This window comes from Ambystoma mexicanum, chromosome 7p (genome assembly GCF_040938575.1).
Source record: "Ambystoma mexicanum isolate Mex_15411 chromosome 7p, UKY_AmexF1_1, whole genome shotgun sequence".
NCBI classification, from domain to species: Eukaryota; Metazoa; Chordata; class Amphibia; order Caudata; family Ambystomatidae; genus Ambystoma; species Ambystoma mexicanum.
The window spans coordinates 169,827,373-169,852,878 of record NC_090939.1 but is presented as its reverse complement, the minus strand read 5'-3'; the positions used below and the strand labels follow the sequence as shown (position 1 = coordinate 169,852,878).

The 25,506-nt window shown below is 42.1% G+C and overlaps 1 protein-coding gene across 4 annotated transcripts in view; it reads left to right on the top strand.

Moving 5' to 3' along the window:
* Window positions 1-25,506, top strand: part of GTPBP8 (GTP binding protein 8) — a 630,806-nt gene that overhangs the window by 43,120 nt on the left and 562,180 nt on the right. For all 4 annotated transcript variants that reach the window (XM_069636004.1, XM_069636003.1, XM_069636002.1 and 1 more), the window contains exon 2: window positions 20,535-20,897. In XM_069636004.1, coding sequence (XP_069492105.1) covers window positions 20,538-20,897 — 360 coding nt within the window. In that variant the 5' untranslated portion in view covers window positions 20,535-20,537. The remainder of the gene's footprint in view (window positions 1-20,534; window positions 20,898-25,506) is intronic.

The window sequence follows — 25,506 nt, the reverse complement described above, 5'->3', positions numbered from 1 at the left end:
TGCAAGATCCATATGACATCGACCTGTGTAGTTCACTTCTATTATGTAATTCTGTTTTACCATATAGGGTGCAAATATTACAAAGCCGCACCACACAGGATTTGAGGTTAGTGTTTTATGAATTTTATGTGAACATTGAAAACCCTTGGAAGTATGTTGGTTTGACAGCATAAGTGCTACATTTTCTTAATTACTCAATTTAAGACAATCTACCTGTTACATTATAGGTTTACAGATGAACTTGTTATTATTGCCACATTGAAATGAAGTGAACAAAAAGCTCCAAGCCCTGAGGATGGATTTGTAACCCGAAGCGTGTTGGCAAACCTATGATCCAAATTGGAGTTGATCGGTTGTAACAAATAAGAATTTTGTTTTATGCTGAGAATCGGTTGTTACCTTCTCTGGATCTGTAGAAGGTTCTATGACCACAACAGAATGTGTGTTTCTAACAGTGATTTTATATATTTTTGATTTGTCTTGATCGAGGGTGCATGAACCCAGTCAACAATACATTTGTCTATAAATGAGAATTATGTATTTATGATATGTACATTAGAGAGGTTTGTAAGTGAAGTGTAGTTTTTGTTGAGCTACAAACTTGAATATATGAATTCTTTAGTAGGACTTTAGTCCACATAGAGTGCAACAGTTACCTGCTGGTGACAACAGATTGGGTGTTATTTGCGTTGTTTTGAGTCTCCATAGGCCTGGAGGCTATACCCTACTGCACCATAAGTTACACTTAAACTTTGAAATTCATGACCCTATAGTAATTTTGAAATTCACAGGAATTGTTGTTGCACTTGCAGTGCCCCCCTCCTTTGCGTTATAAAAAAACCCAGAAAACTACAACACATCATAATATATACATTAAAAAACATACAATATATACATATACATTAAAATGCATTGTTGATGAAATTATTTTTAGATTAAGTATTTAGTTGTTTATTCACCTCTGTATATTGCAACAGTATCACTGGTTGCCGTTTCATCTTTACTGCTCCTGTACAGTCTTTTGGCTGTTGGCAATGCAGGTTATAGGTTTCCCCTAATTGGTATCTCATTAAAGAGGAATTATGCCCTGCTCAACGTAGTATTATTTTCTTTGTTCAGTATTCAAAATGATCTTTCGTTATTAAATAGTCTTTTCGGAGTACCCCCGGGTCACCTCTATATTTAGACCATCTCACCGGTCTGACTTGGCGTCTCTGTTTCTTGGTTACTTGAGGCGGCAGGCGTTCCGTGGTCTACACTTCCTCCTGACAGTGTCCGATTAACTCCACTGGATGGCTCCTTCTGTCACTGAAGCCCCGGTAGCCCCAGCGCTTCTCTGCTTCACCTCTCACTTAGCTGCATTGCACACCTGAATGGGAGCATATATCCCCTTCTGCTGGTTTCTGTTTTCTGATGCTGCTTCCCGCAGCAAACATTCCATGGTCCTCCAGCTGCCTGTTCCGCACCAGCATCAGCTAGGCTTCCTGCTGCTCTCACGGTGACCTCAGCACTGCGGTCTGCCTCAGCTGCACCGTTTACACCTTCTCTCAGCTGCACTTCATTTCTCCATTTCAATGGCCTGCTCAGCTACTAGACTGCTCTTTCTGGTTAGTTGCCCTTTTGATCTTTACTAACTCGTCCCAGTACTACAGGCATTCTGGACCTTGAATTCCTTAGTGGTGTTGACCATTAAAAACGCATTGTTGTTAGAGTTAGAACACAAACCTCTTTTCCATTTTCTATCATTGGGATTAGGACCTCTATTTAAGATGGTCTCATGATAATTAGAACTTTGTCCTCAACTTTGAAGGTGCACGTTTTATTCTGATTATATGATTTGTCACAACATCTTCCCTGGGTAGTTTCATGGAAGGGAATTGAACAATGACAACATGCCATTAGGCATCAGGGAATTATATGATTCTCATCCTCAGCAAAGGATGAATATTGGTTTCTCCTAAAGGAGTCACCACTTCCCCCTGACATCCATCTCCACCCATGTGATCCTCTCTCCTGATACCACCCCCAGGGTTAGGTGCAGGCAGCGACTCCCTTACCCTGGCCACATGGGAGCAGATCTCAGGCTGATGATCAGTGATGACTCTGCAGTATTCATCACATTTACCTCACTGATGAGACCCGACTAGGCCAAAAAACACGTGTCTCGGGTTGCTGTTGATACTGTTGTTCAGAGGAGAATTGCCTAGCATTTCAGTGCTGGACTGGCCAAATGGGTGGGACCAGACTGATATGCAAATTAATATTTCTCCTCTGTGAAAGGTACAGTGAGCTAAAACGTGGTTGTAGACCCTCCTGAGTGGGCACTTTCACAAAGAACAGGTTATTTGGCCTTGTTTGTTCGTGGTAGAGGGGCTCCCAGACCTCTTATTGTATTCTTGGAGATGTCAGCTATTTGCGGCTTTAGCCGAGGCTATAGAAAAGCTTTGTGTTGCTAACTCAACCCTAGACCACCTCAAATTCCCAAACTTCACTTGGTTTCCTGATCAAATATTTAAAAAACTACTGGACAGAATAACCCTAAACCACAAGAAGGACGCAAATCAACCCTTCATGCCCAAGCTGTTTCGTACCTGGTCCAAATCTATCCAGCAGTTTGGGCTGTGCATTGGAGCAAAATGTGACCTTTGTCTGTGGGGACTAGGCTGCAACTTTGTTTTTTTTTCGTTTTTATAGTAACCTTATAGTAACCTTTTTATTTTTTAGCAAATCATTTCATTTCCAAACTTGCAGTCTGAGGGGCCCGGGCATACCTAGTTATCTTCAGAATTTTTACCAAATCCGCTGTACGAGTCAAAAGTTATTAGCAATAAATTGTTTTGGGTTCCGCATGGGAGTCCTTCTCACCTTAACTATAGGGCAGTGATATATATATATATTTATTTTCCAAGATGAGACAAAAGAGCCTTCACTGTATGGAGCTGCACTCCCAACTCTCCGGCATGGCACCAATCCACGACTGCCATATGCCAAAAATAAAGCTTCACAAACTCTAAAATAACCGCACTTGCAAGAATGTGCAAAAGTAGAAAAAAGTTTTATTTTGTCATATCATGACGGTTAAAAACAAAGGCTTCCCAAGAAGTAAGAGCCTGACTAACGCGTTTCACCACACTCCTGTGGCTTGTTCACAGTTGATATATATATATATATATATATATATATATATATATATATATATATATATTCCCCCCTTTATTCTCTATCTACATTAACACTATCATAGAAGAATTATGTGCCCATAATTGGGGAGGTTAAGTTCCCAGCATTTTTTTTTTTTTTTTTTTATTTGTATATAATCTATATTAGATTTTTACAAAAGGAGTTCTCATGGTTTCGTGTACCTGACCGAAGAAGAAGAAATATTGGAATGTTAAAAGTTGCACACCGATAAGTGTTTAGAACAATATTGTTAGTGTTTACACCATCCAAAATGTATGAGAGTTCGGTGGCTTTACTCGTTAGATGTCAGAGATATCAGAGAGATGGGTAAACTTTTCCATGGTGATGTTTAGTAGTTTTGCCGTCGGGGTTAGCCATCTAGTTTGGGCTCCTGTAATTAGGCGATTCCACCACATGTCTTCATCATTAGTGAAGGAGTTTGTGAACAAAGGACCAAAAAAGGCGTCTCTTTCCTGTGCGAGCGCTGGGCAAGCCATCAGGAGATGTCTTATGGATTCTGTATTTTCGGAATTTTTACAGAGACGACATGATTTCTCCTTGGTGTTAGCTCGGATGGCTAGAATTTCTTTTGTCGGAAGCAGATTAAGGCGGGCTTTTAATAGAGTTATCATAGACAACTTGCTGGGGTATTTTTTACAGTATTCCATGGGCTCTTTAAGTTTGTTAAAGACGGATGGTAGATGGGTTAACAGCTTATTTGATGTTGCTTTTTCATTCGTATTTATCCAGTCTAACCACTCCATTTTAGCTTTTATTCTTAACGGGTTCTTGATTAGTTCGTCTTCTGAACAGGCTATCGCCTGTAGGAATTGTAGCTGGGTATCAACCCAGTTTTTGAGTAGCTTATTGTTTCCCTTGCTGATTTCTTCATTAATCATACGGTATATTTGAAGACTCTCTGGATCTCTTATTTTTCTAAATAGCTGAATCCCACTTTGTGCCACCACTGCAGCTATAGAGAGCAGACCTAGCTCGCGTCTTATTGCTGCAGAGGATGTAGATTTAGGAAGTCCAAGAACTGTTCGCCAAATATGGCCTTCTAGTTTGGTCCAGAGCGTCGATGGAATTGTTGGTGTTGCGTCCATGCCGTACGTTAGAGATGGGATTACTTTAGCTTTATAGAAATGGATTGCGGGTAGGAGACTGAATTTACCGTATTTTCTATGGACTGCTCGAAGCTGGGATGCTAGATGTTTCGCCTTTGTCCATAGAGTTTGTTGCATCGCGTTGGCGTTCTTAGAACTGTCAATTTCCACTCCCAAATATTTGAATGTTGTAACAACTTCAATTTTTGCTTGATGAAGGAACCACTGTAGATTTTCTTTCTTTTTATTCCCCTGTTTTTGGAAGATCAGGACTTTGGTTTTTTCTTTGTTTATCTCCAAGTTGTTATCCTTAGTGTAATGAGCAAGATTGTCAAGTTGTCGCTGAAGTCCAACCTGCGTATGGTCCAGAATTATCAGGTCGTCGGCGTATAGAAGTCGGCTGACCCCTACGTTGCCCACTTTGGGTGGAAATGACCTGATCGAATCCTGGGAATCTTTAAAGTCGCCTAAGAAGGATATAAAGAGTGCGGGGGCCAGCGGACAACCCTGCTTCACTCCACGATGAGAAGGAATTTGATCTGATAGGAGTCCTTGATTGTTCAGGCGAACGGCCACCCTAGTGTTCGAATGAAGGGCGATTATAGGGTCCAGGATGTCTTCAGGACACCTCCACGCTTTCAATTTCTTCCACAATTTCGACCTGTCCACTAGGTCGAACGCCTGGGAAAGGTCAACGAATGCTAGAAAAACTCTAGGCGCTCCCGACAATACTTTATCTTTGATGATGCTCAAGATCATTATGTTAGCTGCCGTGCTTGCGTTTTTTTGAAAACCAGTTTGCAGTGGGTCTGCCGAGGGGGATAGCCTTGCCCAGTTCTGGAAGTGATTCAGGAGCATAGTGGCGAAGACCTTGCCTATAACGTCCAACAGGGCTATAGGACGATAATTCGTAGGGTCCTCCCTAACACCCTTTTTGAAAATCGGAACAATGATCGCCTGGGTCCAGGAGTCTGGTATTATCTTTTGATCTCTGCAATCTTTAAAGATTAGGCTCATTACTGCGGCCCAGTCGTCAAGATTTTGCTTAAGGTCCGAGTTTGCTAGCCCGTCCGGACCTGGGGCTCGGGATGATTTTAGTCTTGTGATGTTTTTTTTTATCGCGTCTTCGTCCGAAAGATCCACCCAGCTTCTCACTGGCAGTTGCTTTATGGGGGTGGTGGTTGTTGAGGGTGCCTCAAAAAGATCGGTGAAATGTTTGACCCAATTTTTTTCAGCGACTGAGTTGGTCATAGCAGCTTTTGGATGATGGTTTGTTTGATTTATCAAAGTCCAAAAATCCCGCGATTTTTTCGAGGCTAACACCTTGAGCATGTTTTCTGCGTCGGACTGGTAGAGGGTACTCCGTACATGTCTCAGCCATTGTTTGTAATTCCTCTTTTCTGTGAAGTAAGTTTCCCATGAGGTGGTTGTGTTTAAAGCAGCAGCTTTTTTCTTTGCTTTCCTCAGCGTCCTACGTTTAGTTACCAAATTGGTGTTGTAAACGTGATTGTATTGTGATGCAAGATAGTTAGGAAATTTCCGTGGTTTTTTGAACGGAAGGAGTAGTGGTATATAGCTGTCTCTGAAGGTTGCATCTTCAGTATCCATGACGGAGGTTAACATTTTGTAGTTAGCAGTCAATGATTTGATATCGCTAGTAGACATACAAAGGCGGGTTGCCTGGGAGTTTATTTCAATCGATTGTTTGTAGAATTGCTGATCGTGGGCGGCGGTTTTGCAGATAAGGTTCAAAAGATTATGGTCACTCGCCTTGGTTCTAATTATTTCAAAGGTGGTTATGCGGTGATAAATTTGTTCAGAAACAAAAATATAATCAAGTGTAGCCGATGAGTTGTCACGTTCCCATGTAGGGATCAATTTTTCGCTCTTTATTGCATTAGCGGCGTTATAGAAGTTTCTTGAGCTCATCAGTGTTAGCCATATTTTACCTCTTTTCTCTGCCAGAGAGCGGGATAGTGCGTTTGTTTTTGACGCTTTTGAAGCCACGCAGTTTGCGTTTAGGTCCCCACAGATAACAATATTCGAGATGCAATGCTTGATTCTAATTTCATCGATGATGTTAGAGGCGGCGTCGCAAAAGATTTCTGGTGATGTTTTTTGGGGGTTCCAATATGTGTTGATGATGGCAAACGGTTCGAAGGAGATTTTGCCTCTTGGCGAGGATTTCTCCGGCCATGTAGCCAAAATTACCAGCAGTCCGTAAGATGCTTCTATTTTCTTAGAGATGTGTATCCCTGAGCCTGTACGGACGGCTATGAGTAGGCCGGATGATGGACGTCCAAGCGGGCCTTTATGGGCCGGAGAAATCTCTATGTTGTAACCATCCAGGACCGGTTTGTCCAGTAGCCACGTTTCTTGAAGACAAACGATATCGTGGCTTCCCAAGTTGTAGCTAACATGTTCAGTTAAGTGCATGTGGCCTCTGGTGTTCCATGATGCTATGGACAGGAATGAGTTTTGAAGGTCCAGCATTGTTTTCTGAGGATGACGCTGTTCTTCTGTATACCAACCATCTGACTTAAAATCATCTTATTTTGATATGTTCCCAAACGAAATGTGTCTGGATCTCAAATTGAACATCGGAAACACAAAGGCTGTAATTTTCTCCCCAAAGAACTTGGCAAGCAAACCTCTACTCATAGTAGTGGGAGGGGTAATTGTAGAGCAGGTCTCATTTTAGGATTACCTCAGTATTCGCTTTGCCTCCAACGCTCAGTGGGTTCAGCAAGTAGGCAAGGTCACTGTGGGTCTGGGAAAAAACTGTGGATCACTGAGAAAGTGTTATTCCACCCATGGTGGTGCAGCAGTATGCCCAGTTTTGGAAGTTTATAAATCACAAGCTAAGTCATCACCTTTGTTTGGCACAGAAATATAGGGACCGACTAGGAGCAGGATTGTGAATATTATTGAAAGTATCCTACTACTTCCAAAAGGCGCTCTGACTGCGCTTGTTCGTATGGAATGTGACCTTTGTCCTATAGAAGAGGAGGCTGCCATGAGACAGCTCCTTTACTAGATCAGATTAATAGGGAACCCTGCTCTTCGTACATTTCGGGAAGCTCTAATCCAGGCAATGAACACAGTAGGAGGGCGAACAGTCCAGTGGTTTGCTCGTGTAAAGAAATGTCTGGCAGTATTGGACCTTTCTTGCTACTGGCTGACCCCAAGTCTGATCACTAAAATGACGTTACCTGAGGCGAAGAAGGCCTGGGTAAATCTAAGGGCTAACAACATGGAAGGAGCATGTCTTGCCTTATCCCGGGGAATGGAATATCTGTTCTCTAAACAAACATTTGGTTATGAACCATATCTGGATATGATTGTTCCAAACTATGCCGAGCTCTCTATATCGAGTTTAGAACCGGATATTTGAGTGTATGGGCATATATAGGCAACTGGAAAAATGTGTCCGGTAGTAATTGATTACTGTGCGGTGCTTTGAGAGAAGATCTTACGCACTTTGTTTATTTGTGATCGGCTGAAGGATCTAAGAATCAAATATCTTAAACCGTTGTTTCTATTGCACGAAGTCCGTACTTTGAAAGAGTCCATTTTGTAGCTAAGTAGATTCACAGAGTATGGTTCAGAAAACCCCTCTTGGCAGCATTTTAGATTCAACTGTGTTTATATTGATTCAGGGTCTCTTTTTCTTTAATTTACTTTGCAATTTAAGTTCCAACCTCATAATGGTCTGATCATAGTATGGTAAATGCCTGAGGGTTTTAAAGCTTTTAAAAATGATGTACTTAATGTTTGAATGCTATAAATACATGGACATTAATGATTTTTAACTCTTGTGTTGAATTATGGATTAATGGAGTTATGAATTGTATGCATTGTGTTATGTAAATTGTGTTCTGATAACTTGATAGTCGAATATTGGGATTGATTGATTGAGATAGAGATTTGATTGAGGCGCTCTGCCTACTTCCAACGGATACATGAGAATACGGTAAGAGAAAAAAACTGCGAAATGATGAAGCCAGGTTGATTAATACTTCTATAGAAATTGGATGAGGTTTTATAGATTCTTTAAGCTCCATAAAGATGGTGAAGAAATGCTGAAGGCTATATGTCTTAAAAATTCACGTAATTTTTGGACCTTGATAAATACGAAAGAAAATCGAGCTCAAGATGTGATTATTCAAGAGCAGACCTGGGTTGATCATTTCGCCAAGGTTTATGGCCCGCCTGAGATTGCTGAACCTAGGACTGAGATAAATACAACATGGGCTCTTAGTTGTTCTACAGAGGAGATTGAGGGTTTAATTACAAAATCATCAGCGCCCCGAGCATCGGGCCAAATGTCCTGACAAATGCAAGCTTGAAATGAAACCCAAGCACATGCGCAAGGTTTTTTGTAAAAAAAATGTTTAACATTGTTTTTATTCAATTTAACAATCAACTACAACATTAGAATAAAGTAGACAACAGAAGACCCTAATGCCCTCCCGCCCTCCCCATCCGCTTACAACCTCCAAATTCATCCCGATATATTCTGGATAGCGTCCTTCAGATTCCGCTCGATAAGCACAGTTCCATCCGCCGCCCCGTAGCATCCTGCCCTGTGGCTCAGCCATTTGCTGCTCAGCATTATAAGGTACAACCTGTTGAGGACCTGGCTATCGTGCCGCCCGGAGTATCGAGAGTATCTTGCGCCTCGGCACTACTCGCCAGCTCCATTTCTCTAGAGGTATAGCTCCGAAAGGGTGCCCAATAGTTTTTAGGTCTGCTGTTCAAGGGGATCTTTAAATTATACTGCGTCTCCCTACGTTCACACCTCTGCATAAGATTTAACCAGTGTTGATATGTGGGGGCCCTGGAAGCCCCCCAGGTACAGGCCACCAGAGACCTACCCACCACTGATGCCATGCCTATCAGCCTCTTCACCCTCCGGAATTCTGATTCAACTAAAGCGAAAAACAAAATCTCAGGAGAGACCGGCACAGGCTTGTCAACCATTTCAGACACTGCCTCAGCAATACCCTCCCACATAGGCCGAACCTTTCGACACAGCCAAGCGATATGAAAGAAGTCAGCCGATGTCTGATGGCATCTCCTGCAGTTAGGGGCTTTAAGTGGGAACAACTTATGGAGACTGAGGGGTGAATAATACAGTTGACGCAAAAATTTGAAATGAATCAAGCGGAACGTATTGTTATTAGATACTAATTTAGTCTGTAGACAGGCATGGGTCCATTGCTCATCTGTCAGAGTGTACCCCAGGCATCCCTCCCACCATACCTTACTGCGATCTAGTTCTAGTGGTTTAAGAGTACGAACCATACCATATAGAATCGAGATTAACCGTTTAGTAGGGGTTGGATTGGCGACATATTCCAACAGTGGGGAAGTGGAGGAAGCATGCGCAAGGGTTTTAAAATCCCTATTTGACAAAATAATAGAGACTAGAAAAATTCCAGATTCTTGTAGAAGCTCTGTAATAATCCCCTTATATAAGCGAGGGGTTCACCTAGCTGCATCTAGTTACCGTCCAATTTCTCTTTTGGATGCAGATGCCAAAATGTTCGCAGGTGTAGTCTCGAGGGATCTGGAAAGTTGGGCCACAGGCAAGGGGATCATTTCAAAGTTTCAAACTGGTTTCAGGGGAGGATTATCGACCTCGCTGAATGGATTGGTTCTGAGCGGTGTTAGTTCAGGTTGCTTTATCAAGGGGCGGCAGAGCTTTATTCAGAGCGTGAGTGGATTTCTCCGAGGCCTTCGATACTATCAATAGAGATCGTCTCTGGGCCAAATTGAAGAGCTGGGGCTTGCCCGATAATTTGCTAGCAATTTTGATTGAATTGCATCATAACTCAACCTTATGTGTTAGACTATCAAGGTCGGGTGACCTATCGCAAGCAATTGACATAGAGAGAGGGGTTCATCAAGGTTGCTTGGTCGCACTGTTTCTCTTCAATTTGTTTCTTGGACCTGTTTCAGTGGTTTCAAAAATTAATTCTGGCAAGCCCTAAAATTGAAACAAGGATTTCCTGGTTGGCATACGCTGATGATCTTGCTATTCTCGATTATACACAAATTGGACTACAACGGCTTCTTAATGCTTTATCCGAGTATGCAAAATTAAACAATTTGACAATAAATCTGGAAAAATCTAGAATAGTGATTTTCAAACGGCCACAGGGGGAAGATGAAACCTTTTACTTGGAAGATTGCCAATCATGCCGTCCCAATTGCAATGAGATCATATACCTGGGCTCAAAGATTAGAGCTTTTCCGACCAAAAGGGACCTACTATCTACCTTAGATCTCAAGATTCTGAATTTAGGCTCTCAAATTATCAAAATTCATAATACATTTGTAAATTTTCCATTCTCCCGATAATAAAATACTACATAGGGAAGGTAGTTCTGACTCTGCTCTTTGGTCTTGTTTGTAATCTCCAAAATTGATTGGGATAAAATAGAGGCAAAACTTTGGAAAAGAACCTTGAATCTCCCAAATTCCGTCCCTATGGTCTCTATACGGTATGAATTAGGTTTGACATCACTCTTGGCATGGCTTGAATGGAAATTGATCTCACTTTACAGATTAATCCTCAAGCCTCCTCTCGTCACTTTATGAAGATCTGGCCATATAGTTGCAGAAGGGAGATAATAGATTTCTGAACAAATTCAGGGATAGAGGTAATCCGATCCTAGCGCAAGCAGATTCTGGCCTAGAAATCCTGATTCAAAATCTGTTAAAAACAAAGTAAAGTATGCAGAGGTGGGAATGGATCAGAACGATCGATGGAATGAGAGCAACTAAATTATCATCTTCATTTACAATATGTGATAAACCTTGATCCTTTTTGCCTTCTTATCTAAGGAAGTCTCCGGATCCAAGAACTAGGGCTGACGTCCTTAGATTTAGATTAAGCATTCTACCCACCTTAGAAATCTTACATAGCAGAGATAAGGGAGCCTTTCCTAGTGATATTTGTCAGGAGTGTGATCTTAATGCGAAGCACACCACCCAACATCTATTAATGATCGGACCAGGGACCAAAATACTGCAAGATTAAAAAGATGTGCTCATAATGCTGAGTTTCTGGATACTTTCATGTTTTGGGAAAGAATGTCATCGGGAAACGAATTGTTCTTGACAACCGAAGTGGTAAAGGTCCTGAATGTTCTAAATCTCACTAATAGGAATGTAATTTGTTAGAGGATACAAAGAAAAAACAATGTCTGCACTTATGTCTTTTAGTTGGTATATTGCTTCTCTATAGGTTTATAACTGATTCTTCTATTGATATATTGATTTTTTTGAAGTTGAATTTTAATATCTTCCTCTGAAATCAAAAAGATGAGCACTATTCCATTAACCCAGTGCCACAACAGTACCCTAAAAATGGCATCATGGAACACCAAAGGACACCACCACCTAACCAGAAAAAACGACCTAAATTTGTCTGCTTTTGACCTGATCTGTCTGCAGGAAACCTGTTTAACGGCTAAACCTTCCTTAGATGGGTACGCAATTGAAATATCCCCAGCAACCAGAAGTAACGTTGGTCGACCTTCAGCGGGCATATTCACTGCCATCCGAGTGGGTTCAGCACTCACCCCAAAGGGCAAACTTACAGTGAGCTATGGCAAACTGGCGTCACTAGCTACTTGGCTCCACTACAATCACGTCCAAGAGGCCTGGGTAAACACCAACCTGGCTATCTTAAATCTATACTGGAACCCAGAAAGAATATCAACTGACGACTTCTGTAACCAAATAGCCGAGAGCATTGATTAAATAACGATCGACAGGAAAGTTCAAAACATCATAATCTGTGGCGCCTTGAACGCGAAATGTAAGGTCGACCTACCGAAGAGTGCAGCACAAACGGCCACATACCAAGCCGACGAAAGGGGCCGCGCGTGGGGAAACCTAATGAAATCAAGAAAATTCTACAACGCGGCAGAGTTAGGTGACTGTGGCCTCCAAATTCCAACGTGGGAAAGGCTTGAATCTTCGGCCACATTGGACTACATATTTATCTCTGAAAGCCTCATGCCTTATTTCGTGGACTATAGAGTCAAAAAAACGACAAAGTGACCACAACTTGCTTCAGATGTCATGGAATGGAGCCCTGCTCGAAAGACCTGAGTACTTACCAGATGTGGAGACAAACAAACAACAAAACCTTCTCCGGCTCACTCTATTAGACATCATAGCTTTCCGGGAAAACCTAAAGAGGACCCACGACCGGGAATCTAGGGAGACAATAAGACCTGAATACACATCCCTGCTGGTGGCCCATAAAGTGACCTTCAACGGGAAACCACGAGTCCAGGTACCTCATACTCACGTATTTAACAACACGGTGGCCGAAAAACAGCGAGAAGTAAAAAAAAAAGCAAAAAGACTGGCAGTAAAAATGAAACCGTCCGCACTATGGACCGCCCATGACACCTTAGCGAAATCCTATAAATCATGGTTAAAGACACAACGACAAAAGTTGTATCAGAACGACGCAGAAGCCATGTTACGCTCCCTTGCCTCAAGAAACACCAGAGACCTCTGGACACTATTAAAGTCCGTTAACGGCCAGATTGCACCATTGATCTCAAACTCAGTAACCGAACAAAGCTGGATACAGCACTTTACAGATCTATACCGGACACCTCTCATCCGGGAGCCACGGACCGCATTGCCGAACACAAACCAATGGATCAACTTGACGGAGGTGGAAGGCATCTCCAGAATAATTTCAAACTTAAAAGCATCGAGAGCTCCAGGCCCAGACGGGCTGTCAAACCTAGATCTCAAGGAACATCTGATGGAATGGGCCTGTGCCATCAGTGAACTATTCAAGCACTGCCAAACCCAGAGGCAGATTGCAGCAACCTGGACGGAGGCAGTCCTAGTCCCAATTTTCAAGAAAGGAAACAAAAGCGCACCGGCAAATTATAGACCAATAGTGCTCCTTGACATCATCGGCAAGATCTTTGCGTCGCTTCTGTTGCCTCATTTCAAGAACTGGGCCAGAAAATCTCCCTCAGCAGACATTTTCCAAACCGGCTTCCAAAAAGGTGCAGGAACAACAATAAACCTTTTGATCCTGAACATCATAAAAGCAAAAGTAAAAAGTGGAGGGCCTATGGTCTTCTTGGCGATGGTGGACCTATCCCAAGCATTCGACATGGTAGACCGGAACCGACTTTGGTCGAAGGTAACAACGTGGAACTGCCCAGGCCCGGTACTTGATCCCATAATAGCCCTTCAAACCTCAACATCGTTACGGGTCCGCCTCAGCCGGCAAGGCACGCTCTCGGACCAGATCCAAACCGATTGTGGGGCCAAACAAGGATGCCCACTTGCACCAGCGCTATTTATAGCGTTCATTGGAGACTTCCAATTCTCAGAAAGAACATTGCGATCCTTTCCGCCGAAAGTAGCCATTCATCAGGTTTCAAGACTGTGGTACGCCGATGATCTGGTTCTTATGGACCAGACACCGATAGGCCTACAAAGACAATTAACAAACCTAGCAACGCACATGGAATGTAACAACTTAAAAGTAAACATATCAAAAAACCAAAATCCTAACATGGACTAAAGTAGCGAGGAAACAACAAACTAACAACTCCTGGACCATGGAAAACTCAAAAATTGAGCAAGTAAACGAATACAAATACTTGGGAATCCAGCTCGACAACTCTTTAAAAGAGAACTTGCAACAAAAATTACTCTGAGACAAAATGAGAAATTTAACTGCACAAGCACGTTCAATAGACAGAAAGTTTGGGAAGTTTTCGTGGACCCCTACAATCCTGTTCTATAAATCCAAAGTAGTACCTGCCGTAACTTATGGAATGGCAGCAAATTTGACTCTGGAAGAGGAACTATGGACTCAGCTGGAAGGTCTATACAGGAAATCAGTATTAGGTTTGCCAAAAGCAGCGCCGATGCCAGCGATTAGAAGAGACCTGTGCCTGTCATCACTAGCAGTGGCGGTAACTCGGAGTGCTACACAGTTGTATCGAAAAATCCTGAGCCCTGACTCACCTCCAATTTTCCAGGTTGTCGCCTCTGAGATCTACAAGGGATCCTGTAAACCACTAGCTGAGTGGGTCGCAAACATCAAAGTGAAATTAGAAGAGGTAGCGTGCAATGAAGAAACTCTAATACACAATCCAGGGCGAGTAAAGATGAAACTCGAGCAACAAGACTGGATAAACTCAGTTGAAAAAAAACAGTCTTACAAATCGCTAAAACATCTACCGACATCACACAACCGGTTGAAAGCCCCATTAAAATACTGTGAGAGATTCCCGGAAAAGGAGTTAAGGAAAAATTTAATGCGGGCTCCTTTAAATTTACTTCCTACAAGAGAAATTCTTTACATCAGAGCTCTTGCGCTGACCCAAGACTGCCGTTTCTGTGCAATATCAAACGAAGTGGAATCAATCCGCCACCTCCTCATGTGATGCCCAGCTTTAACAGTGGAAAGGCACGCCTTCTTGACACCACTGAGCGGCCAGTCGTCGAGCCTCGATGAAGAAACTTGTTGGTGTCGAATGATAGCAGGAGACTCGGCCAGATGGTCAAGGGCAGCGGCCAAATTCCTAGATGTGGCTCTTAAAAAAGTCTCAGCGGCCTAAAGTGGCACGTTAAGCATACTTCAAATCCATCAAAATCCACCAACTCTCTAACTAATTCTCTAACAAACTTTGCTTCTTCTTCTGACAGTGGTGTCGCTACGTAGCTTGCCAAGGATTTAAACGGAAACTAGCAACTTTTTGTAAAAACCTTTGAGGTTGTAAACAAAAAAAAATATATCTTTAATCTTGATGTCTATTTATCAAGGAGCTATATGTGTGGTATATATTTTTTTCTAGTTTTTTCTTCTTACAATCGTTTTGTTTTAATTTCCTTGAAAACTTTGAAATTTCCATTTGGTTAGATGTGTCTTAAAAAAAATTGATGTGTAAAAAGTCAAAATTTATTTTGATTGTGCTTTAGCCAAAAAAACAAAAAAATTTAAAAACGTTTTCAACAAAGAAAAATAAGCTGTTTGTTTGCAGGTCTTAAGGTCACAGTCAAACACAAACACTTCAAAATACCCCAGCACTCGATCTCAGTTGTGCAAAATACTACATGTATTTGGCCAAAATTCAGTTTTAAAAGCATTCTGGCCAGCATGGATTTACTGAATCTTATATTCCATTTCAGTCAGCATTATAATGCCACGTGTTCTGTCTTGTTACATAGACTTCGGCAATTATTACTTCCATTCACTAGAAACTGTTCTTTATTTCATGAGTCTCACGTAATGGCTTGTGCATATACATGGTCTTGTTGCTCTTCAATAAGTATATATCGAAACAAAGCCACCATGGCGGTCATTTTATAGTGGTTAAATACCTCTTTGTTACCATTCAATCACAATTGCGACCTAATACATTCTAGTCACACACCTTTATTAGTTACCTCTAAAACCAAGCTGTTTCTATAAAATATAACTGTTCAAAATAGTAATTGAATTCAGCTTTATTAGAATAATGTCCTATTCACAATTTAAAAAATGTATTACATTTTTCAATCACTGTTGTGTACAATATTAATGTCTCTACCCAAAAGTACTATTAGAAAGCAAAGTAAAATGCAGCTTCAGACAATAGATGTAGCCCCAGTGGACCTTCTCATATGCAAATATACCCATAATGTTCTGCCCTAGGAGACTGCTTACTATTATCTGCACTGTCTAGTCCTTGATCAGGTCAACTTTGATAAAAATGTAGAGATTAACTTTACCAAAATCTCTCAGCACAACAGTTATTTTGACATAGCTATCCTATATATTCTTAGTCAGCTAATCACATTATCTCAGATTTTTACTAAATTCTGATGTTGACCTTTATTGATTATATGAATGTACTGCTCTTTCGTCATCAGAATTATGGCCTAGTGGCTTAATTTTATTAAATTCTATGAGGAGTTTAGATTCAAATTTTCTCAAGCGTATTTCCCTGTTGCCTTTCCTCTTTTGATCAGATACATGTGCCAATGAAAAAAATCTGATCAGTGTTGCATCGCTGTTATGACTTTCTGTGAAATGTATAGCCAGAAGATGGTTCTCATCTCTATTTTTAATCGCCCTGTAGTGTTGTAACATCCTGATTTTTAACATTCATATGGTTGATCCTATGTATAGTTTATTACAGGGAAAGCCAATTGCAAACACTACCTAACTAGTTATACCATTTCTTCTTTTGTTGAATATCATACTTTACTACAGTATTAGGTTCTGCATACTCTCACATTTCCATCCTCTGCATTTCCAAAAACCTTTTTTGGCCGATGCATTCGCCAAACACTGGTTTGCATCTTTGTCTGATCTAAGACCACTCAGAGAAAGTATATCCGTCAATGATTTTGCCCTAGAAAATGTAATGCTTGGATTTGCACCTAATATCTTTTCCAGATCTGTATCTACCTTAAGGATTGGCCAATGCTTCTTCAAAATCTGTCCGATTTGTTTGGACTGCATGCTGCATTATGTTTTTAGAAATGCAGAGGATGGAAAATCAGTGTGGACGTAATGTGGGCACCACGGTTACGGTTGCAAGAGTTAAGACATTTGGCCCTCAAATCCCACCCCTCCCCACCCCAGTGAACGTGGACTTTCAAGGTGGTTTACCTCTTCCGACTCATTGATGGATCTTGATCGTGGTTGTACAATTCTGGAGCTTCCTACTCTTGTACCAGTGTAATGTTCTTTACAAGGTTAAAACAAATAAATAACAATTAAAAAAAAATAAAAGAATACAGGAATGCGCCCCTAATGAGAGAGCATGATGTACATTTCATGACGATCACGTGAATGTCCCTTGGTAGTTCTCAAGCACAAAGACATTATTTTGCTGCAATGCTTCATGGGGGCATGAGAATCCATGAGATTCTATTGAGAGTTCTGCTTCTAAGAGAATGAATTCAGCCAGTGAAGTTACACAAGACCCAATCACTGAAGTTAGCATCTGGCTCGTATGACAGCAAACCAACCATTGTAGCAGACAGTGTAGGATGTTGGGTGGGGGCGTAGTGAAACTCCTCAGGAGTGGCATTACATACCATTTAAGATGAAACCCCAAGGCCACCGTGTGTTCATTTGCGCAAGTAGCATATACTTACACGGCTTTCCCAAAATGGATCCCAAGCCCTCGGAAGCAGGTGGTTTCTGCGAGAGCTCAAACTGGCAAAGGTTAAAGAATAACGATGGGATTGGCAAACCTGGACCAACCTACTGTTCAACTCTAGATTATCTACAGCAGGGCGAGTTCACTGAAGCAATTCAATGCATGACTTTTGGCAGCAGGAAGGATGTAAAGGACCCGGTAACAGCGTACAGTTTCTTGAAAGGTGACCTATTATCAAAGGTTGCAGATGTAAAAGCTAGAGGGGATTGCACTAGGTTTGTGTGCGTTTTAATGAAGCTCCAGAAGGAAAGCACTTCAATAGGTTTTAAATGGATACAGCCTCATATATTGATTTATGAAAAAAAGACTCCATTTTACTACGAATCAGTCCACTGAATTATACAGAGGAGTCTGACGAACAATCAGCAAGGGATCAATCCCCAGAATTATTTGCCTAGAAGACGACCGTTTGGTCGAAACACGTGTCGGCTGTACAAAGAATAGCTCACTACTTACATAACGGATGGCTACTTCTATATTTCTCAGCAGTGTTTTGGGACTTCAAAATTGTTTCAGAGTATTAATCACTGCAATTTGAAGTCTGTTTTGTGCAGTACAAATACACATCACAATCTTTGTTAAATAGATACAGAACTGCTAAAGCGTCAATGCATGGAGGATTATCTGCATTGCCCAGATTAACTGCCTATGGCAAAGCACTATTATCAAGACTTTTCTTTTTTACTTCCCCCACAGGCACGCCCAATGGACTTCACTAATAAAAGGCTATTAAGGAGCCCCAAACACCTTGGAACAGAAGGGACACGTTAAGGGAGTCAATTTGAACACTTTCCTCCGTACAGTACCTTCTGGCCAATCAAACTGATGTGTCTTCTAATTTTCCAAAACATTTGACAGGAGTGGTGATAGAAGTGGCACGGCAGAAGGACATTCTGATTGGTGAAGGCAGAGCAAAGAAGCTCTATTCTGGGACTAGGCAAAGTCAGTGGCCTCATTTGGACATTTAGAAAAAGGAGGTGTTCATGTGGAAAGAAGACTAGGAGAAGTATGGAAAATGGACTGGAATATATGGGGGTCACAGGTGACAAAGAATGATGCGAGTGTAGGAAAAGACCAGGTCTCTGAAGATTTAAGCAGTGTCGTGCAATCTGTTAGTGACTCATATCTAACATCAACATTTCCGGTTGAAAGATGGTTGGAGCACACATGCAGAAGTCCAAGATTACCTGAAAGACCAGCTGAGATTCATCTGTGAAGATGTTCCAACACCAGTCCTGGTCAGACACACCAAATGAAGAGTCAGGAGTGCCAGTGGCGTTGTGGCCCAGAAAGAACACATGGAAGTTTTGCAACTGGCACTGCGACATTGAGAAGGTGATGTGTTCTTTCAACAGGTATGGGCCTGTTCGAAGGGTGTGAAGGTCAAGTATGGATGAGAACTGCTGGGCGAGTTGTAAAGAGATTGGGCGATCCTGTGAATCGTCTGGGAAATACAAGATTCAAGAGTAGCCAATTGCTGTTGTCAAGGTTCGCGATGAAGGAAGACTGGTGGTCCGAAACAAGTGTACGTTTTACCCGAGAGAACTCGCCATACCTTGACTGCTGAAAGTCTGATTTGTTGGGAAGAAACTGCCAGACGCTTGTTGAATGTCACTTTCCTATGGAAGACCGCTATGAGCCACCAAAAGGAAAAATAAGAACTTAATGAAATATCATGCTATTACCAATGACAACAGCAAACAAATATTGGCCTGCAGAAAAAAAAACAGAGTGCTTTTAAAGTATGAATTTCATTTCAATTAGTCTGCTATGACCACATCTGACTGTGCAAAGGATGATAACTGCACTACAAGAAACCTTTGACCTTGGAAAACCTAATTTCAACCCCCTGTGCAGTAAATGAAAGGATATGGAATGATGATTGGTGTAGTGCAGAAGATGCTCTATCCAATTACGCCCGTTATTATGGCACAATGGAGGAAAAGCAGTATAGTAGAATCCATGCAAGCCTCACCAAATGTCCAAACACAAAAGTGGACAAACTCACAATGTGAATAAGGTTTAAACTCGAGGCTATTGAAACTGTAGAACAATTTATTAATTGCCCCAATTTATAATCTGTAAGGGTGAAATGTTTTCTTTATATATATATATATATATATATATATATATATATATATATATATATATATATATATATATATATATATATATATATATATATATATATATATATATATATATATATATATATATATATATATATAATTTTTTTTTTATTGAGATCAATGGATAAGCAATTGGTACACAGTATTTCTTTTCCCCCACAAGATCAAACAGTTTTACATTTTTTGTTGAACTTCAAAATATAAATAGATATGTACATGTGAGCACTTGCTCCTTACCAGGATGTTGGTCTCAGATTTCACTAACCTTAGCTACTACTATTAGATTTGCAATGGAAATTCTATAGATTGACTTATAAACCATGTAGTATTTTTAGCACTGAAGGAACTAATGTGTTAATTGCCATGTTATTCTATTTGCAATTTTTTAATTTCTATTGGTTATCCAGTGTTAAATGCAAGTCTTGTACTATGTTTTAAGGTTAACAATGTGTACAGTTTGCAAATAAACCAAATTTAAAAAAAAGAAAAAAATCACATCAATACAGCAAACAATAAAAAAGCAGCATTAAGATGTACTAGCGTAGTGAATGATATAGTTAAACCAGATGTCCACATTTTTATAGTTATGTTTTTTTTTTATTAGGAGAGACAGTTTGGACACTGGAAAGCTTATTTTTCTTTACAAAACGAAAACCTGATGCTACGTCAGACAGATTAATGGATAGCTAATGGTTAATTTCAAAGTGGTTAGGATTCTATTCTTATTGTCGCTTTACAGAAATCAGTTAAATGTTTTTGAAATTATTGATTTCTGATATTTTGTCATGTCATCCTTTTAACGTACTATGACATATTTTGTTACTGTTTATGGAATTTCAATTCCGAATGAATAACTTTAAATGTCGGCGAAATTAGTGTTATTTTGTTATTGATTTCAGAGGATGCTGATTGAGGCCTGTGAGAAAATGACCCACATGATGGGAGTTCTCCTGAGAACACACCGCTTGCTCTATGGACACCATCATAAGCACATGGCATGTAGGACATCCAGTACGTTTGCATTGTTTGAGGAAGTCTCGCAGCTCCCGGAGAGTCAGAAAAACAGTATAGTTTTCCCTATCAAAAACCTAGAACGATTCTTGAGCCCCAGTGCGAAGAGAACTAATTTCAAAGTTTTTGATCCAAGTTTCAAAGACATACAGAAAGCTGAACAGTTCTTCAAACCTTCTGCAAAACATCAGATAGACTACTTTATATCGGCCGTCCGGATGGACCATGCCCCTGAGCTGGTAGCACCCGAGGTAAGTGCAGATCTTCAATTTTCAACTAATTAAGACTCTTGCCAGTCGTTCCCTCACCAACATCGAAGATCTTCTTTTGATCTTTTCTAGTCTTTCAAGTAGTGCTAATTGACTGCAAAACATGTATATTTGTGTACTTTTCATGAAGACAACACACTATGCCCACTAGCTGAAATATTAACATGAGAGAATACTAGTTCTCATTTTGTCATTGCCTGTACGGGAAGAAGTTCAGAAATAAAGATCAGCAGTATTAATTCACGGGAGACCTGATTTTTCTTTTGTAGACTGTAATTACCAGCACCAACAGACGACTAGTAAAATTTATTTTGAGCACTGCATTAAGATTAGTGGTGTTCATTTGGCGCACAACATGAAGACTGGTAGTAGTAGTCACTTGGAAAATAACTCATACACATGTCTATATAAGCTGTACCCGATGTAAAATACACAGATCTAGCATCCTCACAGTTATATGCATTGACATTCTTTGTAAACTACAGATTGTAAGACACTAGCCTTTGATTGCCAGTGGTGTATTTTCCAGTTTGAGTCGTGGGGTATTCATTGGCATTCTCTTTCGGTTTGTTAATGGAATCCTTTGAGCAGGTTTCTTCCTTCATCTAAGGTGACGGGGATACAAAGCTCTGCAGAGTCCATGCACCATATATTTCCCTAAAGTTTCACATTTGTTTCTTTAAAGAAAAAACTGTTTTTATAAGCATACACCAAACATAACATACAGCTTTGGTCTGTTCACACCTGTTACAGAAGCATTGGAAATGTACCCCACAAAAGGCTGTCAAACAGAACAAAGTAAGCAAACAGATATAACCAACTAAAGGTCCTGCTTGTACAGTTCTGATCCAATCTGTACATACTCCTTTAGAGGTGGCAAACTCAAATGTCTGGATAGCTTCTCATAACTCGCACCGATTTCCCTTTAAGCTTATGAAAACTTAAAAATAAAAAAAGGAATGCCTACGGGTCCTCTGAGGGGGCAGACATTGACTGAGTCAGGTCATTCCATGCTGCTACTTCCTCACTCACCTGCTTCATCCCTCTAAACACTGCTCTATGCCAAACAGAGGTTTCTGCCATAGCCCATCTCTGCAGATCATTCCACCATGCTTCAGTGTTTGGGCCATCCACAGATTTCCAGGCCATTGCTATCCTGCTCTTAGCAAGTACACAGATTAGGTCTTTCATCCTGGTAAACTGTGTCATATGTCCCCCCCCTCTCTTGGGAACATTTCTAGTAAGCACGCTTCTGGGCCACTCATGCATCTCTATTCTCTCCCTAGACACTTACTATGCAATTGACCGCCAAAACCGTTGAACCACCGGGCATGACCAAATCATATGCATAATGTCCGCTGTATCACAAGTGCATGTTGGGCATCCCTGTTTTCCAGCACCATGGAACTGTGATATCTTATGATGAGTCATATATGCCCTATGCGTAACATACAATTGCAGTAGCTTGAATCTGGCATTTCTGGAGACCTTTCTGGTGTATGTCAATGTCCGGACCCATTCTGTGTCTGTAAAAGTCCTCCCAAGTCTCCCTCCCACTTGGAGCGCACCTTCAAATCAGGCTTTTTCAGTTTATGTAAGAACGACTCATACAGCCCACAAACAACGTGGCCTTCTTCTGTCATATTGTACATGGCTTAAAGTATCGGATCACACTCAGTACCCTCACGAAAGACAGGCCATCTAAGTTCTATGTCTCTAATCCGGCCCTACAATATGTTACCTAGAGTGGCCACCCCATGGATTTCCCAGTGCCTCCTGTGAGGGGTCAGTAATGCGAGGCAGACAAACTCCTTGTAGGTTTGTCAGTACTTGACATTTTATTAATAAAAGAAATTGCAACGAAAACTAAGCCTACTCTACCAGGGAGTTTCCTACCTAGTCTAGGTTCTAAGGGACAAACTCCTAGCATACACAAAACTGGCTCTCACATTAAACAACAAAACATTCAGCATAAATCATAAACAACATAAATAAATGATTGCCAAATAACCAGTGACTTAGATAACTTCCACTTGACCAGGGTAGATCCCTTTCCCAGGAATGTCCAAAGTCAATCTTTCCCAAAGAAAAAAAGTGTCTTGGGGTGTGGCTTGGGCAGCCATGGAATAAGCTGCGATCCCTGTGGGCTCCGAGATCCGGCAACCAGAACCGACTGAATACGCATGCTATCTCATCCGATTATAGCTATGAAACACATGAAGAGGCGTGGGAAGGCAGCATGCAGAACATGAGCGAGCTGACTGCACGCTCGAAGCCGAGGAACAGCCGGAAAGATACATTGTGTCTCTGGACCAACCACGAGAGGAGCATCAAAATGGCGGCAGCTGCTGCGAACAAAGAGATCCCGAGGGGCGCGTCTCTACAACGTAATAACTGATCCCGGCAGATGGATACAGTTGCATATAAGAGAAGCAATACAAGTAATGATACATCGCTCGTTGCTGGCGGCTGATAACAGCGCGTGTCCTCTCTTGACTTAGCTGAGGACACTGGCGCACCGTAGGAGTGCATCGGATATGTGCGCCCAATAACATTCGGGCACAAAGTACGAACAGTGAAACAGAGAAGCAGCGCCTACTAAAAGCAGGGTCGAGCACGGAGAGTAACGGCCGACCCTGCAGAACGTAGGCCTGCCGCTGCAGACACGCATCTGGCGCGAGCCCGGGGAGCAGGCAGAGAACTCCCGCGACTGGCGTTGCGAGCTGAGAATACCGCGGCGAAATCCCTGGCAGATCAACTGATGTCACAAACCACATGAGGCAGTGAGAGGCTGGGGGATACATGCACACAGACACAACAAAGAGCTGTGTGAAGCACAGTGAGCAGGCGGCCCCTCTGCTGCATCGCATCCTGGGTCTACGACCTAGTAGAGCCCAGCACCGAATACCGGCACACCACAACTGCACGTAACTGACCCTGTCGATCGAAGGTGGACCGGGGCAATCCGGGAAGTAAAGTGCATTCGAATCCCATGACAAGGCAAAGTGGGAATAATGGAATAAACTGATGGCTACGAGTGGGAGCGTGAGACATATCACAGTAAAAACACACCCAACAGCTACATGTGACCAGGCTGGTCAACGAAGTAAGGAGGAGGAGAAGAAATAAAATGGTATGCTAGTGAACGTGCGCTCCCGGGCTGATTGACCTAGTAATTTGTCGTGTGACTAGGGGCTTGTGAAACGGATGCAAGATAGCGTCATGGCAGGACTGATGGGGTTTCTTGATGATTTGAAAAAAATACAGCAGGAGAAGCGGCTCCACGAAGAGTGAGACACTGGCAGCAAACTACGAAACAGGGGAGGAACAGGTCAGGCCTGAATGGTTGCTAGAGGAACACGACACAACAAACATGTATTGATCAGACCAAGCACAAGCGCCCAGGAGAAGCTCCCTTTGAAGTGGATATATGGCGCTGGACTTCCTACGGGCCTGAAACTTTGTGGCAGAAACGGAAAGGCGAATTGAACGACCCTTAGGAACAAGTGGATGGCGCACGGATAATTGCACGCAGAAAATAAACGTGGGAGGATACAACCCACTTGAAACGCAATGTTGCGCGCCATAGCACAATGCAACTTGCTGAGGTGGAAACCCCAACGCTTGAAGGACCTGGGAGTGTCACAGCAACACCGTATAGTTGGAACCAGACACGCAGGAAGATTGCACAATGTCAGTGAAAGGCCTGCGAGCTAAGTCTAAACAACCCACAATGGAGGTCTTTGCAAAGGCGCAGTGGACACCTACAACAGCGGCGCAAAGCATGGTGGAGACCCCCGCAGAAGGTGCCTCAGAAGGTGACAAGCATCAGATCCTGGAAGCCATAACAGAATTGAGCACCAAATGGGGCTCAGCAATGGCGGACCTGCGGACAGCCCTAGAGAACAAAGTTGATGCGGTGGGAATTGAAGTCACCCTGCTATGACAAGATGTTAGGGCGCTAGCAGAAAGAACGAGCGGTCTAGAAAGCACAGCGATGATCAACCCAGATGTCAGCGCAAACAACGCAAAAGAGGTCCACGTGTTAAAACAGCAGGTCGCCAACCTCGAGAATCGAGTAGAAGAAGCGGAAGGAAGGACCAGAAGAAATAACATACGGGTGGTCGGCCTGCCGGAGGGAGAAGACGGCCAAGACCCCACAGACTATGTGGAGAACATGATCCTCCAGGAGATAGAAGTGGACAAGCTCTCACAAGGGTTCACTGTTGAGCGAGCGCATCGTGCCCTGATGAGGAAACCGCGACCTGGGGCCTCGCCGAGGCTGATAATTGCGAGGATCTTGAACTATAAAGACCGGGAGAAGATCCTGGAGTATTTTCGTAAGGGCGGAACAATAGAGAGAGCATCCACCAACATCACGGCATACCCGGATTACACGATGCTGGTGCAGAGGCAGAGGTATAGCTACGTGGCCGTCAAGAGGAGGCTGCGTATCGCTGGCATTAAGTATATGCTTCTGTACCCTGCAAAACTAAAGGTGCTTCACAAGAGCAGAGCGCCTTTCTTTGACACCCCAGAGGAAGCGGCATCATGGCTGGACCTGCAGGGCTGCCCGGAACAAGAAGCGGAA